This window comes from Anopheles maculipalpis, chromosome 2RL (assembly GCF_943734695.1).
Source record: "Anopheles maculipalpis chromosome 2RL, idAnoMacuDA_375_x, whole genome shotgun sequence".
NCBI classification, from domain to species: domain Eukaryota; kingdom Metazoa; phylum Arthropoda; class Insecta; order Diptera; family Culicidae; genus Anopheles; species Anopheles maculipalpis.
This window is the reverse complement of record NC_064871.1, coordinates 1,089,412-1,113,828: the sequence shown is the minus strand read 5'-3', so window position 1 is coordinate 1,113,828 and position 24,417 is coordinate 1,089,412. Positions and strand designations below refer to the sequence as shown.

The window sequence follows — 24,417 nt, the reverse complement described above, 5'->3', positions numbered from 1 at the left end:
AGCATAAGGCTCAAATTAAAACATGCATAAAATCTGCAGCCGAGTTTGAGCGTTCTTCCGCACCAACGGGTTCCACAAGGTTGAACCGGGAGGAGGCATGATAGGGTTTTAAATGTTTGATGATTGAAATGTATTCGTTCGGTTGATTGTTATGGTTGGCGTTTTACGCTACTTTGAAACTACCACAAAGGTACAGCAAAACAGGAAAGATATGCCAGCTAATGAACTCACGACTAGCAGCAATTTCAAAAAGTCCATAAATACAATCGCGGGTATATCGCCGTCCGTATCCACCGCTCGCTCTAACTGCCGTCTGCGGGAATCGTCCATTGCATCTTCCTGGCGGATAGTTTCACTGATCCATTCGCTATGCAATCTTAACGAAGGTGACACATCCAAATCTCCGTCAAATTCTCCAAGAAACGGTGATTCCAGTTGTAACTTTGAGAACAAAACTTAACATCAGAATTTTACCGAAAACAGCTGATCAGATGAAACTTACCAACACGATTGTCTCATTCGAAGCTTTCTGATCGGAGTACAACAATCTTTTCACTGTGAACTGCACAAACACCAACTCCAGATTGGTCAACGTAACCTTCAGATGTTGGGAACAATTGCTAATGCGTCCTTCAATTGATAAACAGCTCTCTTCGACTGCGATCCATCGTCGTTCCCACATCCATCCATCACAGATCGGTGACTGAGCAATTGTTGCATTACTGCTGTCCTTGAGCGTGGGACAGCTAGACCACTCCAATAACACTTGACATCCATGGTTGTTACAGTTAACCGTAGATGATTGTAGTATAAAAACTAACACAAAAAACACGATCCTTCTCATGTTTCTAATTTCCCAAAAAGACGATGACAGTGACTAAAATTGCTAGGCTTGCTGCGATTATTCTAAGCAGCGTCTTGTTGATCGTTGCAAGTGCTTCAAATAAACAGTTGTTGTTGTCGAATTGTTGTTCAATTTAATGATATTTGCATTTAGCGCAATGTATTCATCCGAATTCTTCCAGAATCGGATTAATAAACAGCATGCGTTAAATCAAAGCCCGTACCCCACTCTCGCGTACGCTGTTCACTTATGATACTCGCTATTGAAATTAGAGTTCAACCTCCCCCCGAAATGGCAATGAAAAGGAACGACGATGCCACGCCGCAGTCGTCAGCGTCGTCCTCTCTCCAACTGTGCGAACACAATCGTTCCCTTTTTTGTGTTGTACAAATTAATCGAGTGCGCGTGTAGGTTGCGCGTGCCAACTTCTTTTCGATGCACATTTGTGCTCTGTGGCCCTTCGTCCCGGTGTCCTGACACCCTACTGGCTGCAGTTGCTCGATTCGCAATCGATCGCTGTCCGGACTCCCCGGATGCATACAATCGGACGATAAATCATTCAACAACGGATGGCGGACTCGCACACACACAAACACAAACACATCATGGAATGAAGCAACAGAAGAGATCACCATAAGGATGGATGCATCGTGGTGCAGCGACTGCATCCCGGAGATCAACCGCCGGGAAGTGCGAAAACAGCTCTTGCGACTTGACAAAAATGTAAATAAAGCAGCATTTGCCGTGTTGAAGCGCTGAAGCCGGAAAAGGGAAGCCGCCCGGAAATCAATTGTTAAGGCCAGAACGGCTTGTATGGAAATTGATCCCAATTGATCCCAAAAAGCCCGAAGTTCTCAAAGTCAAACTCCTACGCTCTCGCGGAGCGCGTCTGTTTTGGGGAGTTTTTTTTTATTATTTATTTCTTCTGGCCCGGCTTGTGTCACCCCCCGCTCACGATCTATGTTCCGTGCACTTTAATCGTGCTGACAAAAATCTGATTCTAATTGTGTGCTGCGTTCTGAAGGAGAGGCATAAGGCACACACTTCCGCAAAAGCAGACGACGACGACGATGACGATGACGGCGCGATGATGGGGATGATGATGTGGCCGGGGCCAGAAGAACCCAGACAACAATATCTCGTTTTTCAGCTACACGTTTTTCGCCAGACACAATCCTTTCCGCGCTCATCATCTAAACTCGTGCGCTGGAACTCTTTCGCTTGCTCTTTCTCTCTCTCTCTCTGTCTCTCTCAGTCGAGCTTGTCTCGTGGATGTCGCTCATCAGGCTGATTTTTGTCGCCTCGCCTTGCTGCCTTCTTAACCTCATGCTCAGGCTGCTTAATGTTGCTTCTGTTGCTTTCACCCGGTTTGACCCGGCAACTCTTCCCCTTCCCTCCCCCCCCCCCCCCCCTTGATCGTTCTACCAGAGCCCCTCGGCGTGCGGTTTTTATGCATAATTATAATTTATACATCACTGACACCACGCAGCCTCTACTGCTCACGCTTTCTTACTGCTGCTGCTGCTGTTGCTGCCGTAGCATAAATGACATGACATCTTGGTGTGGAGTGTGCGAGGAAACGCTGCTGGAAAGTTGAAGTTCAAGAGTAACCTCGAAAAACGTTACGATGCTAAAGGCAACAGGAAAGATGTTGCTGGTCCATCCAACTCTTTATACGATTCTCCCATTTCTTGCAGACGTCAGTTTTCGATACCAAAAGTCAGGCTACTAATTCTGACGGACTGCTACTGTCTGTGTCTCGTGTGGCCTGCCTCATCATCATCGTCACTGGCAGAGATTCTAAGATGAGGTTTGATTTGGTTCGCGATTTTCATCCCTCACATCCCTCAACTCTTGTGTATCGTTGGAGTTGTTGCTTGAAAAATCGAGCTACAGTACAGTACAGTCAAGTAGAATCGCGTCTTCATAAGCGTCACGTAAAAATGTTTACAACCACGATTTGCTTCCCCGTTTCCAGACAATTTGACGTCTGTTTCGAAGCCTCAAATGAATCACAATTATCTTACAAACTGATGTGGAATCGAGTGTTGAGTAAAAGGGAGAAAAATTATGTTTCGAGCATACCTGAAAATCTTCTTTTTCAAAAGAATTCTTGTTCATACCTGAAAGCAAAAGAGAATAAAAAGCATTGATTAGAATTGTTCTGTTTGTATATTACTACATTTCGATAAATTTATCGCAAATGGAATTCGTCTAGAATGACGCTGCCTTCATATCGATTTCACATCTATTTGCAGCCCATTTACATGCTGCGAGCGAACCAAAACCGCAACAGCAACGACACACAAACGACAGCGGCAACGAATAGCCACATCGATGGAAAAGTCCTGCCACAAACAAGCAGAAGTAGCAGCAGCAGCTCAGGATTCCTCAGAATTGATGGGAAACGGTGTCACTGCTGATGCTGGTGGCAGTGAGCAGCAGCCAGGCACGGGATGAACGCTTGATAAAAAGCACTCACACCGCTTTTGAATTGCTTATCCCACCTTTCCCCATCGTCAGCTTTTCATCCCATCGCCGCCCCATTCACAAATGGAAATGGAAAATGTTTATAAACTTCCAGCGGAACGTAACGATTCTGTGCCCTATTCTGCTAGACGCGAACGGGAAAAACCGTTCACCAAAAAGGGAAGGAAAATGCAAATACAGCGAACTTTAGAGAAGAAGAAAAAAATCCGGTCTGATCCTTGCATTTTCCACGAGAAGAAAAACGGTCGACGATGGAAAAGCTGCCTCTTGCATATAGATAGACGATATTTTCCGAATTGTATTTCTTCAATTGTTGGAGAGTGATTGAGCGACGACTGTATGTCCTCGTGAGTGTGTGAGTGCGGGAGAGAGATGGCGCGAGAGAATGAAATGCTTGCAGTGAGAAGCTCACAGCATCCTTTCCCCCGCTGCACGTCAGTCAGTGAGAAGCGGTGGCGGAAGCAGCGAAAAAGAATGAGAAAAGCTTTTTATTTTCCTGAGTGGTGAGCTTGCGTGTGTGTGTGTGTATGTGTGCAGCTCCTTCACAAAAGCTCCTGCCTTCCGACACACTGTTCGAATTGGAAAAATCGAATCAAAGCGCATCTCTTTCGTTCGGTTTCGGTTTTTCGGTCGTTTGTGTGTCGTCGTCCTTCCCTGCCTGCAATGCCAGGAGGTTTGATGTCGGCTGTTGAGGCGAGAGTCACGGAGGTTTGTGTGTTCGGTTCGTTCGGTTTCGCTCCGTCCTTGTAGTTGCCGCTGCTCGCAATCGCCATTCGCTTCTTCGTTTCGATAAGAGCGATGTATTTTCGAACCCATGTGTCTTGCCTCCATCCTCTCCCCGACAGATGGAGACGCCTGGTGGGTGATGAAGAAGCCGGTGGGGCGGAGAGGTGGAATGGCACTGACTCTTGTACATGAGATGTTATCGAGCGGTGTTCGGTGAAGAATAAAAGCTTGTATGTATGCAACGGGCAGCAGCATAGCCATCGTCGCCGTAGTCGTCGCTGTCGCAGCCGTCGTATTCGTCGTAGTCGTCGTAGTCGTCGCTGTCGTTGTGTGCAGTGAAAGAACGTTGGAGCATTTGAGGCGGGAAGGCCGATAGCCTCGAAATTGATAACGCGCGTAGAAGCGAGAGCGCAAAAGCGCACCGGAACAGAGATGGAATGCAGTTCTCGAGTGCGCAAAGATGCCGATTCGGTTTCGGTGTGTAAATAACACCACGTTCGGATCGAGCACCAATCGATGCACAGCGGAGGATGAGAAGCGGATGAACGATAGGGAACATACCAGAGCAACAACAAAAAAAAAAAGCACCACTTCTTGGCTGCCTGAATGGAACTGCGTATTCCATTCGCCCAATAAACTCATGCAGAGTTTCGCGTTTCGTGTACATAATCTTATCTTTTTTTGTGTGTGGCAAGCAATCCAACATCCAACGAAAAATAAAAGCAAACGAAGAATACAAAGTCGATGCAATAATAGCCGGCCGAAGCAAACAAAAATGGCGAACATTTGCTCCATTAGTCGTAGCTCAATAGCTCATCGAAAGCTTGCAATCGAAATGGCCGCAGAGCTGGGCAAATTAATAGTTTATGTGCCAACGCGACCCACCCACCCTCAGCCACCGGAAAAATGGCTGTCTCACTGTGGTTCGCCACCCCTTATCGGCAAGTGGTTTTCCGAGTACCCCCAAATGGCTACGGTTTCAATGGGAAATTATTCAAAGCAGCCCCAGTGAATGTAGCGCGGAGAGAAGAACAAAAAAAAAGCATCACCAAATGAAAATGACCACTCAAAGAAATGGATTCCAATTAACCAATTTTCACCTCGTCGTCAACAAATCGACACGCTTCGTGCCACGCAAAAGTGCGCCATCGTAACGCGGCCGGATAAAAGGAAAAATCGTACCATGAAAATCCGAAAACAAAGCTGCTTAAAGCTGAAGAAAACGCAACAGCAGGGTTGCAAAGACGACGGTGGGACGAGAGTAACAACAAAACCAACCACGGTAAAAAAAAACTGCAGTTTACTCCCAGAGCTTTAAGGTGGCCCATGTTGGGAGGCCATCGTCCAAGACCACGCCAATCTCTCGGTTTGTGTGTGGTGACGAGTGAGAGTGTGCGAGAGAGGTCATAAAATTGAACAACCGCATAAAATTAACTCACGCTCAATCCTTCGAAGCTGCGGGTTGAGCTGGAGCAGGAAATCACCCGGGAGGCACACAAGACCGACCGTTTAATTAGTGTTGGGACCACTAATTTTTCGCTCTTTCACTTCGCCACAACTGCCATGGAGTGGCCAGTGTGGAGTAAGTGCTGAAGTGACGCGGGAAAAAAATATGGAAAACAAACGTTTCGGGACAGTTTGCTGGTCAACGCGCGTTGGAGGTTGGACTGGCATGACCTAAACAGTATGCACAAATGCTAGCAACAGCCGTGAAGGAACAGCAGCACACAGTTGCCTAACAAATTACTAACGTCCCCTAGAGAAGCGCGGTTGGTCGGTTGGTCGGTTTCGAAGTCCAGTTCTCGAGGCTGCCGAGGAAGCAAAAGTTCTTCTGGAGTTCTTCTCCTTCCTCCATCCTTCCCATATCCCCCCCTTCTCTACTTATTTTAAGCAATCTCCAGGGCTTCCGCGTTTGCGAAGCAGTGAGGCAGAAATAACTGAAACATAAATTAAATTCCTTTCATATTGCATGTTAAAGTTCAGCTTGCGTGCTTTTCTTTTCTTCTGCCGACTGCTGCTACTGCTGCTAGTGCTTGCTGACTCTCTTGGGAGCTTTTGAGGTTAGAAACGGTACAATACATTGCACATACCACACACACAAAAAAAAAGTATGTATGACTGTGTGTGAACCGGAAGCTGACGACAAGTTCGATAGCACTGCGGGAAACGCTCAAGAACTAGCGACCACCAACAAACGAACCAACGAAGGGTCCTGGCTGGTGTGTTCTCGCGCGCGCACCATGCAACCCCCGGAAAAGCACATAAAAATCGGTTCTGCGAGCATCAAAAAAAGAGTCCAGGAGCACCACGAACGTTAGACAAAACAACGAAAAAAAAAAAAAAAACACACGAGGCAAACACACCCGGAAAGGAAATAAAAAACGATGGTCCAATATCGAAGTTAGAGGCGTTACCAATAAACGATACTGCTCCGCCTTTACCGACCGACTGGCGCACGAGCGAGAGCGTGTAGTCGCCTGCCGAACGGGTGCACGCGAGCAAGCGAGAAGCACAAAACTCACAAAACCGAACGGTATCGATTTATTATGTACATATGCATGTATACCGCTGGGCGCTGGCGCTTGGACGCATTCGGATTCGTCGATGCTTTGCGAAAATCTCCAGGCCGCACGATGATAAATAAAAGTCGCTCGAACATACACACACACCGAGGTGGGGAAAAAATCGTTCAATTCAAAAGGGGGTGGTGGATGCGTGGGGGGGGGAGGGGGGGAGTTGCTGCGAAGGTGACATCGACACCCATAACGTCATCGATGGCGCGCGCGGTATGACATGACATTCACGCGAACCACGTGGGTGTGTGTTGGGGGCGAGAATGCAATGCCGGGCGTCCCCATCGCTCTCTCTTGCACTGATCGTATTTTATTCTCTTCTTTTCGATACTCGATTTATGTACTCCACTTCCATGCAATCGCACGAAAGACGGAGAGAGCGAGCGAGAGATGAAGCATTAAGAGAGAGAGAGAGAGTAAGGAGAGAAAAAAGCAGGTGCTGCACCTGAATGTATTGGCAGCACAAATTGAGCAAAAGCAACAAATAAAACGGAAGCAGCTTCTTCACCACGTACATACACACACACACACACACACAGATCTACACAAGAATCGCGCAGTTGCACCGATGATATCGAAACATTTTCAATAGTTCTTCCGTTCTCGCGCTCCTTTCGCAACACATCTCCATCTCTCTCTGTCTCGCACACACAAACACACACACACAGTTCGCGAGGAAATTTTGTGCAACCTTTTTTTTCCTTCTTCTTCTTCACTTCCTGCTTTCTCTTCCGTGTTGCAGCTGCTTCTTTCTGTCCTTCGGTCGGTCGGTCGAATCAAGTTCAATTCCGATACATATCGATGGGCTCTCGCGACAACAGGAGAGCAAGTGCGAGAGAGAGAGAAAGTGCCCTCTCGCGATGGAAAACGCATGGTTTTCCGTTATCTTGGACTCGTTTGGGCGGTCGTCCGATGGATCTCGGGTTGCATATGAGAAAATGCCACCCCTCCGTTCCCCATACCTGCCACCATGTCCTTTTCCCACGTACACACACACACACAGACAGACAACGGATACGGATTCCGATACCCACCGCTTGTTCCGTTGCACACGAGAAGGATGTGCGCACGCGACGTGCGCAACGATAAAGAAAGTATCGAAGAATCGAACTACTATCGGGATGGGATTTTTTCCTATTTTTTTGCTCTGTTTCTGCTGCTGCTCTGCTGTCCTTATTTATTTCATCTCCGTCCTTTTACGACCCAAACCCGAGAAGCTTTTCGCACACCTATACATCGATACACCATCGCCCGAGGAAAAAAGGTGGCTCAATCGTGGTGGAAAGCGTTCGCTGGAGAAGAACGAACGAACGAACGCTCGTTGAAGTGCATGTTTTCCAATATTTTCGTTACCTTTTTTTTCCTTCAAAGCTCTTCTACTTGTAGAGTCCCCTGTATGCTACCCGGCTGTGAATGTGTGTGAGAATTTGGTGCGCGAAAAGGATGTTCGCTTTTCGGGGTTGTGCTTTCTTCCATCCATTGCATTTTAGCCAAGCACTCATACAAACACACATGCAACACTGCTGCTGGTGAAGCTTTTATGTTTCCTTCGATCGACGTTGCTTGCGCTTCTTCTTTTCATTTTTTTTTTGTGTGCCTGAGAAGCTCTTTACTTCCGGAAAATGGAATCCTTGGAGAGGATGCTCGCGTGAAGCGTTCGCCCAACAGCACAGGAAATTGAGAGCGAACCGCGGAAAATACAGTTGCAAGCGAAAAATGGGAAAGAAAATCGTTTCATGCACTTCAATAAAATGGCTTTTCTCTGGCAGGAAAACTTTGATCATTTTTGCCTCGTTCTGGAACGGAAAAGCACGCCGTATATAGGAACGTAGAAGAAAACTCTTTAAATGCAAAACACCTTCAGCCCTTTCGAGCGGAACTTTACCGTTTCCGACTGGTTTTCGCTCCCTCCCCCTCCCGTCCATCCCTACCCAACCCAGATGAGCCATTTTAATATCTTTTTGATGGCTGCATCTAACGATCGGTGGGTGGAAAAACTTCTCACGCCCTTAGCTAGGTGTGATGGCCGAAAGCTAGACGGAATGGCGAAAGAAAAGCTGAAAGGAAAAAAAACTGTGGCAAATGTTTTTTTTGCTTGTTTTCTGCACGGAAAACTTTACACCAACACACACACACACCGAGACCGAGACCATCGGCCGAGGTGTTCGTGTCTGCAAAAGCGCATCCTTTTCAGACGCGATTTTTCCGCCCTTTTTTCCACCACCGTTCCGAGAAACCGCACGCGCGCGTTTTCCGCTTCGACGCCACCTTCAGTCAGCAAAAAACCGAACGACGCGGGTGCGCGGGTTCGTTCGGTTCGGTTCGTTCGGAAAAGCGCATATAAGGAAAATATTGGAAGCTTCGTATCGTCGTACGTGTGTGAGTGTATGTGTGTGTGTGTGTGTGTGTGTTGCCAGGCTTTTACGATCACTTCTCGAAACCCGCACCCGCTTATCATTGAGTGCCGGGGTGGGGTCGGAAATGTCGGAGGCGTATGTGCTTCGAGAGGAATTATGTGCTATATGGAAGCTGGCACACGTATGTGCCTGTGTGTGTGTGTGCGATGGTCGTAGCTAAACCAAAGAAAGAATCATGAGCAGAGAAATACAAAAAAAAAGGCAGCGGATGAAAAGAAATGAAACTTTTTCGCACACACATTCTCACCAGGCGCGCGCGAGTATGTAGAAGAACGCAAAGTCATCTTCTTTTCTTTCTGTGTTGTTGTTCCTCTTTCGGGGTGGGTTGTTATCAGAAATCAGGCGCTGGGAAAAGCACGCAAGAGCGAGAGGAAAATGGCAGTTAAAGCGTGACAGGACGAAGCTAAGGGGAAGGAAAACAGGCAGGGTGGTGCGGGAGATCGAAATCGCATACACTTTTATATTGATTTAGCTTCGTTCGAAAGGAAAAGATGTGAGATTCACAAGCACCACTACTCTTCAACTGTTTCCATTTCGCGTTCACTTTCTCTCTCCCTCTCTCTATCAGTCGCACTCTCTCTCTCTGATGCTCCATTTAGGTGGATCACACACATATACACACCCGGAAGGAATTCTTTTATATTTTCGAACCTTTTTTCTCTTGTTTTATTCGCATCTCGGTATCATTTTATCCTTGAATGCCTTTTTTCTTCTACAGCGCACCGACTGCGGAAGGCGCTTTTATTTACTCGTCGTTCGTCAAATAATCGAACCACTCGGTGTGGAGCTACCGCATCAGGGAACGATAACACGATTGGTGGGAACTGTGTGTATGTGCCTTCGAGGAGGTGTATGTACAGAGATTAGTGGTAACATATTGGATGACAAAACAAAACAAAAAAACGAAGCTTCGATTATTTCAAACATAAAAGCGTCAAAGATTTCGCTACGCTTTTACGATCTCTACAGCAAAATGGCTTCGAATGCCGTTCGAACGAGAAGTTCACCGCTGCAACCTTTTACAGGACACATGGACACAAACACCACCATCACCAGGACGAATGATGACAACGACAGAAGGACACGATGCGATGAAATAAAATTTATACGTCTGGGTCGTCCACGATACGTCGTACTGATAACGGCGACACTGGCTCCACCCTCATTGATTTCTTTTTATTCCATTCCCTTCCGTTCTAATCTCCTCCATCACCCCCTGCTCCCCCCTCTAGGCGGTAGGGGAGCCTTTACTCATCCACCCGCCCGGCCACCTCCATCAATAGATTTCCATTTTTCCTTTCCTTATGTACACACACCTTCAGGCTGCTTTTTTTTTTCGCTGAGTGTGCTTCTGCTGGCTTTTTTATTTTCCCAAGTGTGAGCAGGAGAGCTTATGTGAATTCTGGAGCAAATGGAGCCCTCTTATGGGGGAGGCAACGCAGAAGGAACAAAAAAAAAGTGTGTCTTACATAACGACCTACCTACCCTTCGCGCGTACCAGCACTTTGCTCGTCGAACAATGTCTGAAGGGCTTTTTTTTTTGGGTGCTACTAAAGTTAGGACGAATCGAGATACAACCGATACTTGATGATAGAAACTTTCCAATACTCGGTTGTATTCTCTCGCTCTCGCTCGCTTCTTATGTTCTTTCCAAAGGGCTCCCATCCTGACCCATCCTGATGACAGTGACAGGCCAGCCAGAGGCGCACATACGCACGCACTGACTTCGGAATGGATGGATGGAATACCAAGTGATCCATCTATCGGACAGAAGCTTTTTTCTTTCGCCCCATTTTCCTTTCGCCGATACATAGACCTGTGGATGGGAAAGCTTCGCTTCTCTTGGATACATAAAGGAAGCGGATCGTGAAAGGACAGCAAAAAATCATCCTCCTTCGAACAGCAGTGGGCAATCGTAGCGACGAAAGCATTCGGAACCTTCAAACCGAACGAAATGGATGGAAAGAACATCATCGAAACAGAGGGCGATCAAAAAAAAAATATTCAAGACCTGCCAGCGGGAGCGAGAGAAAGAAAGATGGAAAATCGTTGCACACACACACACACACACGCAGGGAAAATCTGGTGGGGCTTGAGAAACCGGGGAAAAAGGGAGAGAAAGTTTTTTATGTTCACTTCCTTTCTTCTCTTCAAGTAGAAAAAAAAAAAGAATCAACCATGCCCGATGGCCTTTTTTCTCATTTGCCAGGTGCTGGAAGGAAAATGGCAAGAAGGTTCAATTCGTTGTGGGGCTGCCTACATGGGTGATTTTTTCTTTTTTTTTTTTTTTTTGCTCGCTCGTTTCTTCCCTTTTGATTTCTTTTTTTCCGTTCGTTCGTTATAGAAAAATGAAAGATTTTTATCATCGACGAGAAAATGGCAACCGTTCGAGTGATGACGGTTTGCCTGCCTGGGGAGACTGGTGGGTTGGTCGAAGAAATCGAGGGCTTTTTGCATTTAAACTCCCGAAACCCGGCGATGGTCGAGGAAGTACGGGAAGTAAAAAAGCAATTTTTCATTTCATGAGAATTTTTCATACGCTTCCAGGTTGGTTTTGGGACACACAGAAGCACCCGAAAAAAAAAGGCTCCAAGAAGAACGAGGAAACCTCTCAACATCCATTGCCCCTGCGGGAAGTTTGGAGCAGACGCTGGTCAGTCGGTGGGTGGGATTGGAGGTGGTTGGGTTCGGTTGAACGAATGACGCCATTTTCTTTTTGCGAAACTGATAAAGTGTGTCCGATTTAGGTTCGAAAGCGAAAGAACGAGCAATCAGACATTTCGTTTCGATTCGCTTCGTTTTGTAAAGCGAGAACTTTGGAAGAATCACACTACATCATCAGAGTGTGTGTGTGTATGTGTGCCAGTGTATGTATGTAAAAACAGAACGAAAAAACAAATGTTTCAAACCCGGGTGTTTGGGAAATGGATGGGATGTCATATATTAACAAAGATCAACCGAAATGAGACGTTCCCCAGAGTTAAGAAGGGCGCTAGTGACTATAACGACGCATGCTTTTTTTGACTCTAACATGAAAGAGTTCGATGGGTTTTGAGCATTTTTTATCGTCACATTGGTTTTTTGAAAATGCGACCCGAAACATGCTGGTTGAAGTTTCGAGAGGAAACATGAAACCGGAACAATTTCTTCCAGAAACGATCGATGCAGCTGTCCCGTCACAAGCGCAAGGGGACACTGCCAGGTTGAACCATATGGATGTAATTTAGGAATGATTTCTTTTAAAACCAATTTTTGACGTACTCTTCTACATTGCTTATTGATCTAAGCACAAGGAAGCCTTTCCCACACCAATCACTGGATACGAGATCGTGGCCCCATCTTCGTCATCCCGCTCGTGACTTTATGGGATCGAATCCGAGTCAAAGCGCGAGCCATCGTCTATTAGCTTTGATTGGATTTATTGAATTGATACGGTGAGGAATTATTTAATCGTGCCGCTAACGCAATGCCCTGTGGCCGGCAGCGCAGCAGTCAACAGTTGTGTGTCAGCCGGCCAACCTCGTTCGGCTTCGTTCGTTGGCTGAGCTGACTGGTGATGCTTAAATTGAATTTCCTCCGCATTTCCGATTGAACACATCGCGCTTTCCGTTCGCTTGGGGTGGTGAAATTAAGGTCAATTATCGGCACACAAACAAACGAGGCAGCCGCCAAATGCTGAAGAAGCTTGCCCGTTGTAACAAGGCCCAACCGGGAGAAACGATGGCCATATGCGTATAAGATAATCTTGTAAGTTAGAGAACAATGGGGTAGTTTTGAAATTATTTAAAGTATTGCCAGAAAAATCATTTACAAATGTTTTAATTTTATTGATTTCACTAAAGATTATCAAGCTTAAACGAATTTTTACTCTCTTCTTCTAGAATATCTTTAAAGAAGCGTCTTTGTAAGCGATCCGCCTTCCTGATTTGGGCCGTTTTTAAGTCAGGAGGAAAACATATGGCGCACAAGAACGAGACTCAGCCGTCCTCGAAAGGAGTCTTTTCCTTTCTCTGCTTTGTTGACCTGCTTTCGTGTGCTCCGAAGCGGTAGACCCGTTGTCAGCATCTGACCTCAAATTCGAGAACCTTACACATCGAGACATCCTTTTTCTTTCCAAGGAACCGTTCGATCGCTCCAATTATGCTGGCAATTCCTTCGCTCTTGCTATGTGATTGACACTATTTTCTTTCTTTTCCCTGGCCCGATTCTACGCAAATCCCCGTTTTGCCGCAACATGTGCAATTTAGCGAGCCAACACCACCACCAACTAAATCGAGTCAAATACCGTTGCATTTCATTGTTTTGTTTTCCTCCGTGGTGTTACACTTTCGAACAATCCGAACCGGATAAAAGCACGGGGATCTTCACTAATCTGCTCTGCAGGTTGCAGCTGCGTCAGCCCTGTGTCGAAAAGGTCACGAACGGAAAAGCAAAAGAAAGAATCCCGAAACGAAAAAACAAGGTGTTAAGCCACACGGCGGCCACCGTTAAGCAGAAGGAATGATGGCACACGGAAACGGCGAACCACCGGCATTTGGTGGTTCAAACCACACCACGGTTTTCCGCGTGTTTCGTGGACTACCAGGGCCGGGCTCAAGGTGATGAAATTTTATGATACCATCCACCCACCCCGTCACCTATCGCCACCACCCGCGGACTAACCCCTCCCGCCACCCACCACGACTCGGTAGCGTAACCGATATTCAAATATGTTTAACACGCGGTTTACGCCGCATTGTTTTTGTACACTACGCGTGTCAGCAGCGAACAAGAAACACATGCCGCGTGCGTGTGTGTAGGTGTGTGTGTGTGTGTGTGTGCGTGTAAGAGTGAGAGTGATAAGCGGCATTGCTGCTGGAGCTGGAGTTTACGCTATGGCGTTGTGGTTAAAGCCGAAGTATCTCGCCGGCATTCGCGAGCGCACGTTCAAGTTAAAGTTTTTCCCGAAATCAACTTAAATTGGCGGACTTGGTTGAAGGAAGGAGCCGGCACAGCCGGAAGTGGCAGGTATTTTTTGGTGAGGGGAGGTGGGCGGTATACATTTTCGCGACTAAACGATTCGCGTCCTTAACACCATCCGTCCCACTTGGCCTAGCCCTTTCCGTCGCACGTCGGAAAAACCGGGCGGAATATTCAATGCGCGCGAATATTTGTAACAAAACACACTGTAGTAGGCTGGCTCACTGGATGAGCAAGGGTAAGTGAGAAGGTTTTTGTTTGTGTTGCTGTCTCACGCTGTCGTGGCTTCCCTCAACCGTCTGCTCATTACTATCTTATCCAGCGAGAATCGCGCAAGACATTGAGATCACTAACCCGACCACGAGCCGGCGACAACAGCGACAACGATGCGGCACACGACGCCGAATCAGCTGTTGTTGTTGTTGCAATTGTGAATGGAAATGATGGAAAACTGCCCCGGGCCATTCATCCACTTCCCCCTCCCTCCGACGATTACGATTCCCGGTCCGTGGGCTGAGCGTAACTCATTAACGTAAAATGTTTTCGCTCGCCGATCGCCTTCCACATGGGCTCGCGCGCTCCGCTTTAAAGCGTCCCCGATAGGAAACACATAAAGCGTTAGCGAAGAAGAATATTTACCGCAAAACGAAGCACTAAAGAATGTGTTTTTCGAAAACTAAAGTAATGGAAAAAAGGGGCCCGATGTCGGCTGAACTCCAGCACAAGAAAGCCGTCCGTGAGAGACCTCAAAAACCACTTGAGAACGGTTGGGAAAAGTCGCCAAACTGTAGCGTTCTGATTTGGAGTGCTGCCTATGCTCTGCGGGAAATGTTCTCCTCGAGAAGGCCGGCAATGCACATCTTTGCTACTGATCATCTTCAGCCGCCGTCGATATCGGTCCGGTGAAGCTTAAAGGACTCAAGTACGTCCGTTCGTTCTTCTTTATTCGCCCTGACATCCTTCCGAAAGCAGTACCAGGGTTGAGGGTTTTCAAGTTCAAACTTTAATGGCAAAATTTTTGGCCATTAAACACAGTGTCTTTGCGTCGGTTCCTCTCCGTGGTCCACCCGTGGGTTGTAGACCGATGTTAGCATATCGTGTCTCGTTCGCCGACGATTGCGACGACGGCGATGATTATAGCAGAACTTTTGCCAGCAACAGCGATGATGCTCAGCTTTATGACAACGACGGCAATGATGATGATTATGATAAAAATGTTGCCACAAACCCCTTTTTCCTGGACCAAATGCGAACATTCTTTCACAAGCAAGCAGACACTCTCCCATGGCAAACCTCAACAATCAGGACACGCAATGATACCCGACGATGATGTTCCAGCGCCGATGATGATGATGGTGATGGTTGTTTAATTATTAGAATGGTTATCCGAAAATATGATGAAAGCTGAGACACGGGAAACTTTGGCCGGGCGATAGCGTACTCTTTCCTGATTTTGCCCTGTGTTTGGTGTTATCAAGGCGACTTTCCCGTCGCAGAGATACCGGACTTTAAAACCATTCCACCAGACGCGTGATTTTCGTCTACAAACGACTGGCCAACCATTGACAGTGCTCCAAGATACGGTTTTATAGCACTAGGCTCTAGCAGCGTAACAGCGATTAAAGCAGCTCACTGATGAGTTTGATTATGGATATTTCCCTTTGCTCTGATTCGACCGACAAGCATCTTCACGAAACCTGAGCATTTGATGTTCAATTTAGCGCCATCTTCTTGCTTTAAAAAGGTGACGAGCGAACATCACCTCGAAGATGTGGGACTTATCGGTTACTTGAAACCGGCGATAAGACTGTGCGCGGTAGGAATTACTCGACTGCTCCGCGTCTACGCACCACCACCCAGTGAAGGGTTAAAGTTTTCTTATTAATTTATTTAATTCCCTGTTAATTATCTTGTTGGTAACAGGTTCTTTTTTTTTCGGCTTTCCTCCATTGCCGGTAAGCTTAAAGTGGCCATACACAAAAAGGGCAAAACACAAATGTCACCCACAAACCGATGGAGCATTTCTTCCCCTTCGACTGACAGTTTAAAGATGGATTTTGTGTTTCTTGCAGACTCCGAAAGAAAGGATTAATTCAAGGATAAAATCGATCGCAACAGGAAGGGAACGAGCGGGAGCTTGCTAAATGGCGTCGAAAACAAAAGGATTCGCCAGCAGTACGCGCTCGCAAGTGAGAGTGTAATAAATTAAATTAAATTCTTATTGATTTATGCGCAAATCCGTGTCAAAGCAATTAAGAACAATTTATTACGACAGTCGAAGAAGAACCGGCTGACGAGTCTCCGCTCGGTCGGCTTTCCCGTCAAACCTCGGTCGAGAAAATGGAAAGTTCTGGCTTTAAAGCCGTCGTTCTTTCCTCGGCCGGAATGCAAACATTCACCGAAGAATAACGAATCCTTTCGAGGTTTTTCGACACCGTATAGGCCTTTTACAACCTTGAAAGTAGCAAGCAGTTCTGCTTGTTCCAAACGGCCCAGACGAGACGAGGATTGCCCGAGCAAACAACAAACAAAATCACTCGGAATTAAATCATAATCAAGCTTCGTCCGACCTGGCAAGGAGCGATGTGGAGTGGAAGCGTCCTCGTTCTGGAGGGCTTAAGCCAACAGTTGGGCGTCCAGCTGGGTGTGATGTTGGGGCTTTCTTTGTCGGAAGTCCACTCGGTCGGCCGTCCTCCAGTGCGTTCTTAATAAACACACGGAAGGACGAAGAGCAAAAGTGTTTTCCCCATCGGAAAGGCACCTTCTTTTGATTGTCCTTTCTCGGGAGGGCCCGATTCTGGCAGTACGACGGTGGGATGTTTTGCTTAGCCACCATCATCATCGTCATCATCAGCAGAAGGAGGCAGTGTGAGCATGTTCCCGCCTCATGTTGTGAGAAGAAAGCGCTGAAGAACGGACAACGCATCGTAGTTTATAGTAGCAGAGTTTCTTTGTCTCCGGTTGCTCCCGGACATCCTGCAGAGGACGGTGACACTCACACACACGCTTCCACACACCCTCACGGCATGCTCCCTCCCCTCCCTAGGAGGGCAAAGAACAAGTTGATGATCTTTTAAGTAACCCTGACCTTTTGAACGCACGATGGGAAAGAACGAAATAATGGCCCACAAACAGGCACCATCCTTACCATCCTTGGCCAGCTTCATTTAACATGGAAACTCTCGCTTAAAGTTCTCGCCTAAGGTCCAGCCAACAATGCACGGGACTTTAACCCCCTAAAAGTTACTTTAGCCGAGGGAAAACAATCACAGCTAAATACTTTCACTTTCTTCCATCAGCACATACACACATGCTCCGGCTTTGGGCTATAAATTGTCTAAGAAACTTACACAAACCCAGGCGGACGGCCCACGACTACAAGGATGAGTGCATGTGTCTTTAAGAACTAATGTGTTCCGTTCCATTCCGTCCCCTGTCCATCCCGTGTGTGTTTTCGTTGAGAATGGGAAAGGTATCGCTTTAAGCACTCACTTCCCAACTAGGGTGGAAAACTTTCGATGGGAAATTAATGAAGAATGCTTAAGAATGTCCTGTCGGCCGGTCGTTTCCCTGCCCGAAATCTATGGTATTGGGATTTGCCGGAGCTTCGACACTGAGGAGAGTGAAACTATTCATTCGCACAGCAAGAATGTCTTCCTACTTCCTAGATTCTTCGATTGTTTTTTGGTCCCTTCCCAACCAAGAGGATGAAAATCAGCAGGAAAAATGCCATGAATGGTAAACAACGGAGCTCTTTCAATGAACTATGCTCAAAGAAATCTTCCCACCACCACCGAAAATGTCTTGGAAAGCGGCCTTTGGAAGGATCAAAACCACGGGGTCAACATTGATCAAATACCAGCCGCAAAACGAAGGGCCATTCGTGTTCTTGTTGATCCTTTCTTCGGTTGACCAATATTTGCATAGGAATTTGATTAAAACTATCATCGGCCACAAATGTGTAAGATAAACGAGACACGAAGTACACGAAGGGTTGGTGATGTGATTTGGGCTCTTTTTCCTATCCTCCCCCCATTTCGTATGCAATCGGTCAGCTTGAATCGTTGAATATTCAAACAAAAACTCACAGCAGACAGTCGGTGAGAGTCATTGTGTTAAAATTGATTACAATCAATGATTCGATTGTTCCCCCCAACGCAACGACGACGATCAATGGAATGGAACCGATGCCTGTTAGTGATCGGCGACAAGTGGCCACGCGCTAAGTGACCTCACGCCACACTTGCGATCGAGAAAAGGGAAATAAGGAAATGCCGATGCACCGCTCGGTCTCCCCTCCCCGTTTGTTGGTCGCCGATTCCTATTCGTTCAGCGGCTAACCAGCGGATGACAGACGAATGACTCACACAGAGGACCCTCGGACGAACGTACGTCAATCGGTTCTGCTACCATTCGTGCTACCACCATCATTGTCAATTGGGATAGTGTTGGTTTTATTGATCTTTTGTCGTTGGTTCCGGTCCGTGGTCCGTGGCGTCCGCCTTTTGGACAAGTTTTTACATGAAGGGACTCATTCTCACTTCCACACAATAGTAGGCAACGGTGGCATTTTGGTGTCATCCAATTTCGATACCTATTTGGGCTACTTTATTGGCAAAATCGAAATCAAAAGGGGGAAAGTTGAAATCAAAGGGAAAGGGAAAATTTCGGGTGAAATGTTTGCAAACGAGAAAAATCGAGGAACGAAACAAAAAAAAAAACTCCCGAAACTCGGAAACCTTCAGAAGGGTGCAGGCATGTGATGTGTGCCTAGTTGGTTCGCCTTTTCTTTTTCTTTTTTTTTGCTTCTCCTGGTGTGTGGTGTGCCCTATTGTTTGTTATTTTTCCACCGCATTGAGCGAAATTGAACGGTTCAAGTTTCGGGATTTTATTTGCAGAAATTGATACGGAAGACCCTTGTGTTGCGGACAACAAGTAGTCAATATATCATCATTAATCAGTGATTGAAGGCTCGATAATTGGCAAATAGGATGAATGGGACTTGGAACGAGGGAACGAGGGAAAAACATATGCTCGGCGTCGTGTTGTGGTAATGTGCTTTTTATTTATTGATATTTTTTTAAGCCATTCAAGTAGGATCTTATCCGCACATTAGAGCATTAGAGCTTGCTTTACTTCAACTTGTTTGTTGTTGCAACAAATGTTTGTTTGCTACTGCCCCCATGTGTGTGTGTGTGTGTGTGTCTCTGCTCACAACCTTGACGTAACAGCGTCCCGATCGTGGTCGATCACACCGACACAGCCCACTAGCGACTAGAAACAGAGAAAGGTTCGCTGCAGGTGGTTGGTCGCTGCAGCGATGGAGTTGGTGAGAAAAATGAAAATTCCACGTGGGAAAAACAGCTCGTGCTCGAACGAAAGCGACACAAGGTATGCGAGTGCAGCGAGAAGCAAAACAAAATTCACCACACAGCCCGATCAGTCCAAACGCCAAGATGGGTGGAAATATGGGTATGGGGTGGGAGTGTGGAAAACTATAACATAATGCTGCAATAATTTATGTTTATTTCCATTGTGTGCTTATTACCTCTAGCTGTAGGTGTGTGTGTGTGTTTCTATGTGGAATGGCAAGAAAAATAGTAGAAATAATAAAGCCACAACGCCACAAAACGGATGGGTGGACGGTTTTCTGCTGGGAGACGGCAGGCAATCACGTGAATGATTTTGATCCACATCAGGTTAACAAACACGCCGCACTAATGCTGAATAATGAGGGTGAGCAACTAAGAGCGAGAGAGATAGCGAAATGGGGCCGGGAGAGATCATTGACTGGTATGTTGTTAGGTGTGCAGAACCACCCGACGGGATGATGAAATGCGTTAATTCAACAGTTGAACTGGTGAGTTTCATATTTGGCACCGACACCGACCGACCGAGGGGGGGTGGGCGAGTAATGCAATCGAGGTCATTATTATCAGCAAACATGCACACTGCAGTTGAGCGATGCAAAAGCTTCTTGCGAGAAGAAGGAATTCGAGACGAATTGAATATGCATCAAATCTAATGATCTGCGTGCAGAAAACTCTGCTGCAGTTGCAACCAGGTGCTCCCAATCTCATCGGCTCCCTCTCTGTTGGTCCATTAGCTCCAAGAAGTCGGAAGTCGTCGGTTAAACCCGCATGCACTTGTCCGCTGCGGTGATGGCGAAAAACAAGCGAGCTCGGGACCAATTTAGATTGGAAAAGAGATTACCGAAGGAATCAATTAAAAATGTGTAATACACCACCCCGTTTATCCCGTTTAGCCCAACTTCCAACCTCCAAAGTTTCGTTTATCCCCTTGTCAAACCACAGCAAACAACGCCATAGAACCTGGGACACACGGAGGACAAATTTTGATTTATACTTTTGTTTGTTTTTAATCTTCCGACTGGGGGTGTTGTGATGTGTTCCGGTGTCGTTCGACCAAACTGGGGCGGCAGGCCAGGTTAATCAATTGATTGTCGACAACCCTTTCATCATCATCATCATCGTCAACCCCTCGTGGTAGGTCCTTCTTCGCTCCAATGTTTCCGATGTGTCTCCGAGCCCAGCATTTAGAAGTTGGTAAGCCTTAAAGCAAACATATCAGAGAAACCGTTCGTCGATAAGAATCTCTTTGATGTCTTTCACTGCCATTCTGTGTGTGCTTGTTGTTGGTGTTTGTGTTCTTGTAGCCAGACGGAAGCTAACCTAACTCGGAGCTCAGGGTGAAGCAATTGGGTAATACAGCAAGACAGGGAGGAGAGTAGAACGATAAATCGTAAAAATCGAAAGATTAATTTACCGATATCGCTTGAATTTCAGCCAACTCAAGAACTCTGGTGGGGATATGGTTGAATGCGCCTTGCAGACGAACCACCCCGATTGGCCTGGTTTGATGATGAGCTGCCTTATGGATTTGGTTCCATCCCAGGGACGAAGTTATCGATAATTAACCAGCTTTGCTGTCTCAGGTCGATGAAGCGGAGGGTTGCCGTTTTTTTTTTCTAAATGAATTTTAATTAACAATCAGTAAAAGTTCATTGCTCGCCCGCATCTGCCATAGCCATTTGAGGGATTTTTTGTTATTTTCTTACTCTAAGCCCAGATGGTTGTGAGGGAAGAATAGTGAGTGATAAGCTGAATTTTATTGAATTCGTGTGTCATTCGAATTCTCCGATTCGAAATTCAATTAAATGTTTATGAGTTTCTGATACCGATCGCATCTGATTCGCATGCTCGGCGAAGGTCATTCGAAGTGCAGGATGTGCAGTTTACTGCAGTTTGCGAGTTCTGAAGCTGATCGCACTCAACTCTAACGCATAATGAGGCAGATTTTTATGAGCTTTTCTGGTGGGAGTAAACAAGGAAATGTGTTTACGTTGAGAATTTTGACACATGGGTGTCATAATGACCGATTGGTAGGTAAGAAGGTTAAACGATTCTTTGTGTTGCTGTAAGAATCTTGTACCGTATTTTCGATCTGTTTTGGAACCGAAGAATAGCCCCATTAAATTCGAATAAAGCAAAGTCTCCCGCCATCAAATCAATCGCTTCCCAAGCCAACCAGAAGCAGAAGGAAGTACATAAAACAACGATCAAATCGCGTGTTTCACGACGAATTCGAACACGAAGCTTTGGGCCAACTATTCAATCGACTCCTACAATCGATGGCCAAAAACTTGCCTCAGGCAGTACAACTTCCCACCCACCAACTCACTGGCTCATCGCAGTTGACGGCGATGATGTGGATAGTATGTAAAAATTACACCAACCAAATTTAACCTGCCCTCTCGGCGAACTGGTGGCGTCTTGGGAATTGGGACATTAGAAATCCATCGAACGGCTCGGAACGGTAGCAGCGGTGGACAGGCGTGTTGTGGGTGCCGAAACAAGTGCCGAAACTCATAAATATCGTTTCCCACTATTTATTGGAAATAAATATAAATTTCTTGTTTTTACGATCATGCCGTACCCGAAACGTTCGGCGGGTTCCGAGTACGCGTCTAACGGGCTTCTAGGGTGCATTAGTGCGGTGTGGTGTTGTTCCCCCTTTTTTCCCTTCTTTTTAGGGGTTTTCCAGTGTAAGCCAACGTTCCCGAGCGTTGTAACCGAGAACCCGCAGTCTTTTCGTGTGTCTGTGATCGGGAGGGAAAATCAAAACGACAACTATATTTTTACGGTCTGTCGGTCCTTCCCGTTTCCTCTGTCTGCTTCCCTGGGTTTGCTGTCAAATCGAGTAGCACCCACTAATAAATCGATCGACGAAATGTGGCCCATTCCTTGATTCGAAGATTTTCCCCCTACTACTGCTCGTTCCATTTCGGTTTAACAACGGTACGGTGGTTCCCTGTTTGATTTTCCCTGGCTGTTGGGATTGTGTGGGTTTTATTATGTTGCACCATCATGTCGTTCCCGGCTGCTCCGACCAATGTTGTTGACCGATTTTTATTCATAGTCCTTGGCGAAGTGGCGATCTCGGTGTGCTTGTGCGCCAGTGATGACAACACGTGAAAAGTGTCAATTTTAAAATTCGATGCGGCTTTGATGCTTTGTGGCGTCCAAAAAATGATGCTTGGTTTATTTCTTTTTTTCACCATTGCCTATTTCCTTGAGACGATTTACATATTTCACTCGATGTTTCCTCGCGCGTTTATGATTTTCCTCATTTGAAGGAAAACTTTCTTCTCTCAGCGAATCGCGGTATCATCACCGTTCGACAGCTAATTTACAAGTGGTAAGAATACAAGTTAAAACAAGGAAGAGAACAAGAAGCATGGCAGAAAGGCAAGAGACAAGCAGAAAAAAGTGTCCCAACCGTTTTTATGACCGCGCGCGAGAACTTCGGGTTACCGAAATTAAGCAATAAATTTTCAAATTGAAAGCAGATGATGGTACCACCACTCTTAGACACACACACACACAGAGAAACGGGAGACCAAAACGCGCAGTAAATCGATCGAATCGCTGCGGTAATGTCGGTGGGTTTTCCGCACCATTCATTCTGACGCACGATCGCACAGCTCGAGCATCGAACGCATGATCGCAAACACGCAACGAACGATCGGGAAGCACCGGTGCGTGCGTGTGTGTGTGTTTGGTTGACCTTTGCGCGAGTCCGATCGATATCAATCACCTGTCCACCGAGAGACCACAGGCGAGCGTAGCAGGAAGCCGCAAGCAAATAAAAAAAAGCATTCCACCGAAAATAACACGCTTCGATCCGATCGATTCGATAATTCATATAAATATAAATTTTCCTTCCATTAATTAATTCCCTCATGCAACGTGTTTCCCTTCGTCAAACGTCACCACTGCACACACATACACCTGTCGAAGATCCATCGCTCCCGTCCTCCCTACTCGGGCCTTCCAAACCCTTCCGTTTGTCCTAAGTTAACGCAAACCATTCGAACCAACAGCACATGTGCGCGGGCTCGCCTAATTCGATCGGTTCACTTTCGGCGCCTAATCATTAGCTGCCGAAGAGCTGGTGTTCGCTCGCTCACTCACTCACTCACTGCCTTGTCGACTCATCTGTCAGTCGGTCACCATGCGTGCTGCGATCATTCATCGTAAAATTTAATGTTAATTGTGTGGATCTTCTTACTGATGTTGCTGATGCTGTTATTGTTGATGACGCCGGTGTTCGCGCTGTTTACAGCACACGGTTGTGTACACCACCATCATCATCATCATCATCATATTCGTGTGAGAACATGCATGCAAGTGCGTATAGCCCGGTTAAAGCGGGAAAGCCCACGTTTTTCGTTGAACGGTAAGGTTTCTATACCTCCCATTGAAGGTTATGTGCCACGTAGCACTGGAGCACACATCCAAACACACACACACACACACACACACACACACACACACACACACACACACACACACACACACACACACACACACACACACACACACACACACACACACACACACACACACACACACACACACACACACACACACACACACACACACAAACATCGGCCAAAAACCGGAGCAGCCTTCAACACTGTGTCATTGTCAGCACACTTCGTCATAAGCTCGGTCGGTACGTAAACTAATGCCTCAAACTTTTGCGTCATCATTTTACCCATCCTCCAGATCTTGCATCTCGTCCAAACGTCAAGCGGTAAGCGTATCGGCATCCGACACAGATGCTGCACAGAGGTTTCCTTTATCGGCAGGCAGGCAGGCTTTTTTGGGCAGGCCATCCTCCGGCACACCACGATGCACCACGATGCATACGAAGCGCGACGCAACGTTCCGAACTAAAACGCGCCTGTCATCTTCCTGTTCCTGTTAGGACCAGGAGGTTGTCATCAACCATTATTTCATTAGAACGAAAGTGAGATTTTCTTCCCCGGTGCGGACGAAAGCGGGGGGAAGAGTAAAAGTTTTCCACCGGCAAAAAGTACTTT

The 24,417-nt window shown here is 46.6% G+C and overlaps 3 protein-coding genes across 5 annotated transcripts in view; 1 reads left to right on the top strand and 2 right to left on the bottom strand.

The window, feature by feature from the left end:
• The window catches only part of LOC126558356 (opsin-1-like), a 306,086-nt gene that overhangs the window by 16,082 nt on the left and 265,587 nt on the right, over positions 1–24,417 (top strand). The gene's annotated exons all lie outside the window — the stretch shown is intronic.
• LOC126556604 (homeobox protein cut) overlaps positions 1–24,417 on the bottom strand; it is a 153,343-nt gene that overhangs the window by 109,589 nt on the left and 19,337 nt on the right. The gene's annotated exons all lie outside the window — the stretch shown is intronic.
• On the bottom strand, positions 169–844 carry LOC126559126 (uncharacterized). Its single transcript, XM_050215240.1, has 2 exons — positions 503–844; positions 169–441 (listed from the first exon to the last, which is right to left on the bottom strand). The coding sequence occupies exons 1-2, from the start codon at positions 842–844 to the stop codon at positions 169–171; spliced, it is 615 nt and encodes a 204-aa protein (XP_050071197.1).

Excerpts from the sequence above, each read along its gene's own strand:
- LOC126559126 (XM_050215240.1), bottom strand. The coding sequence starts at position 844 with ATGAGAAGGATCGTGTTTTTTGTGTTAGTTTTTATACTACAATCATCT. Across the intron at positions 442-502 it reads CGAATGAGACAATCGTGTTG|TTACAACTGGAATCACCGTT; the intron begins GTAAGTTTCATC and ends TTGTTCTCAAAG.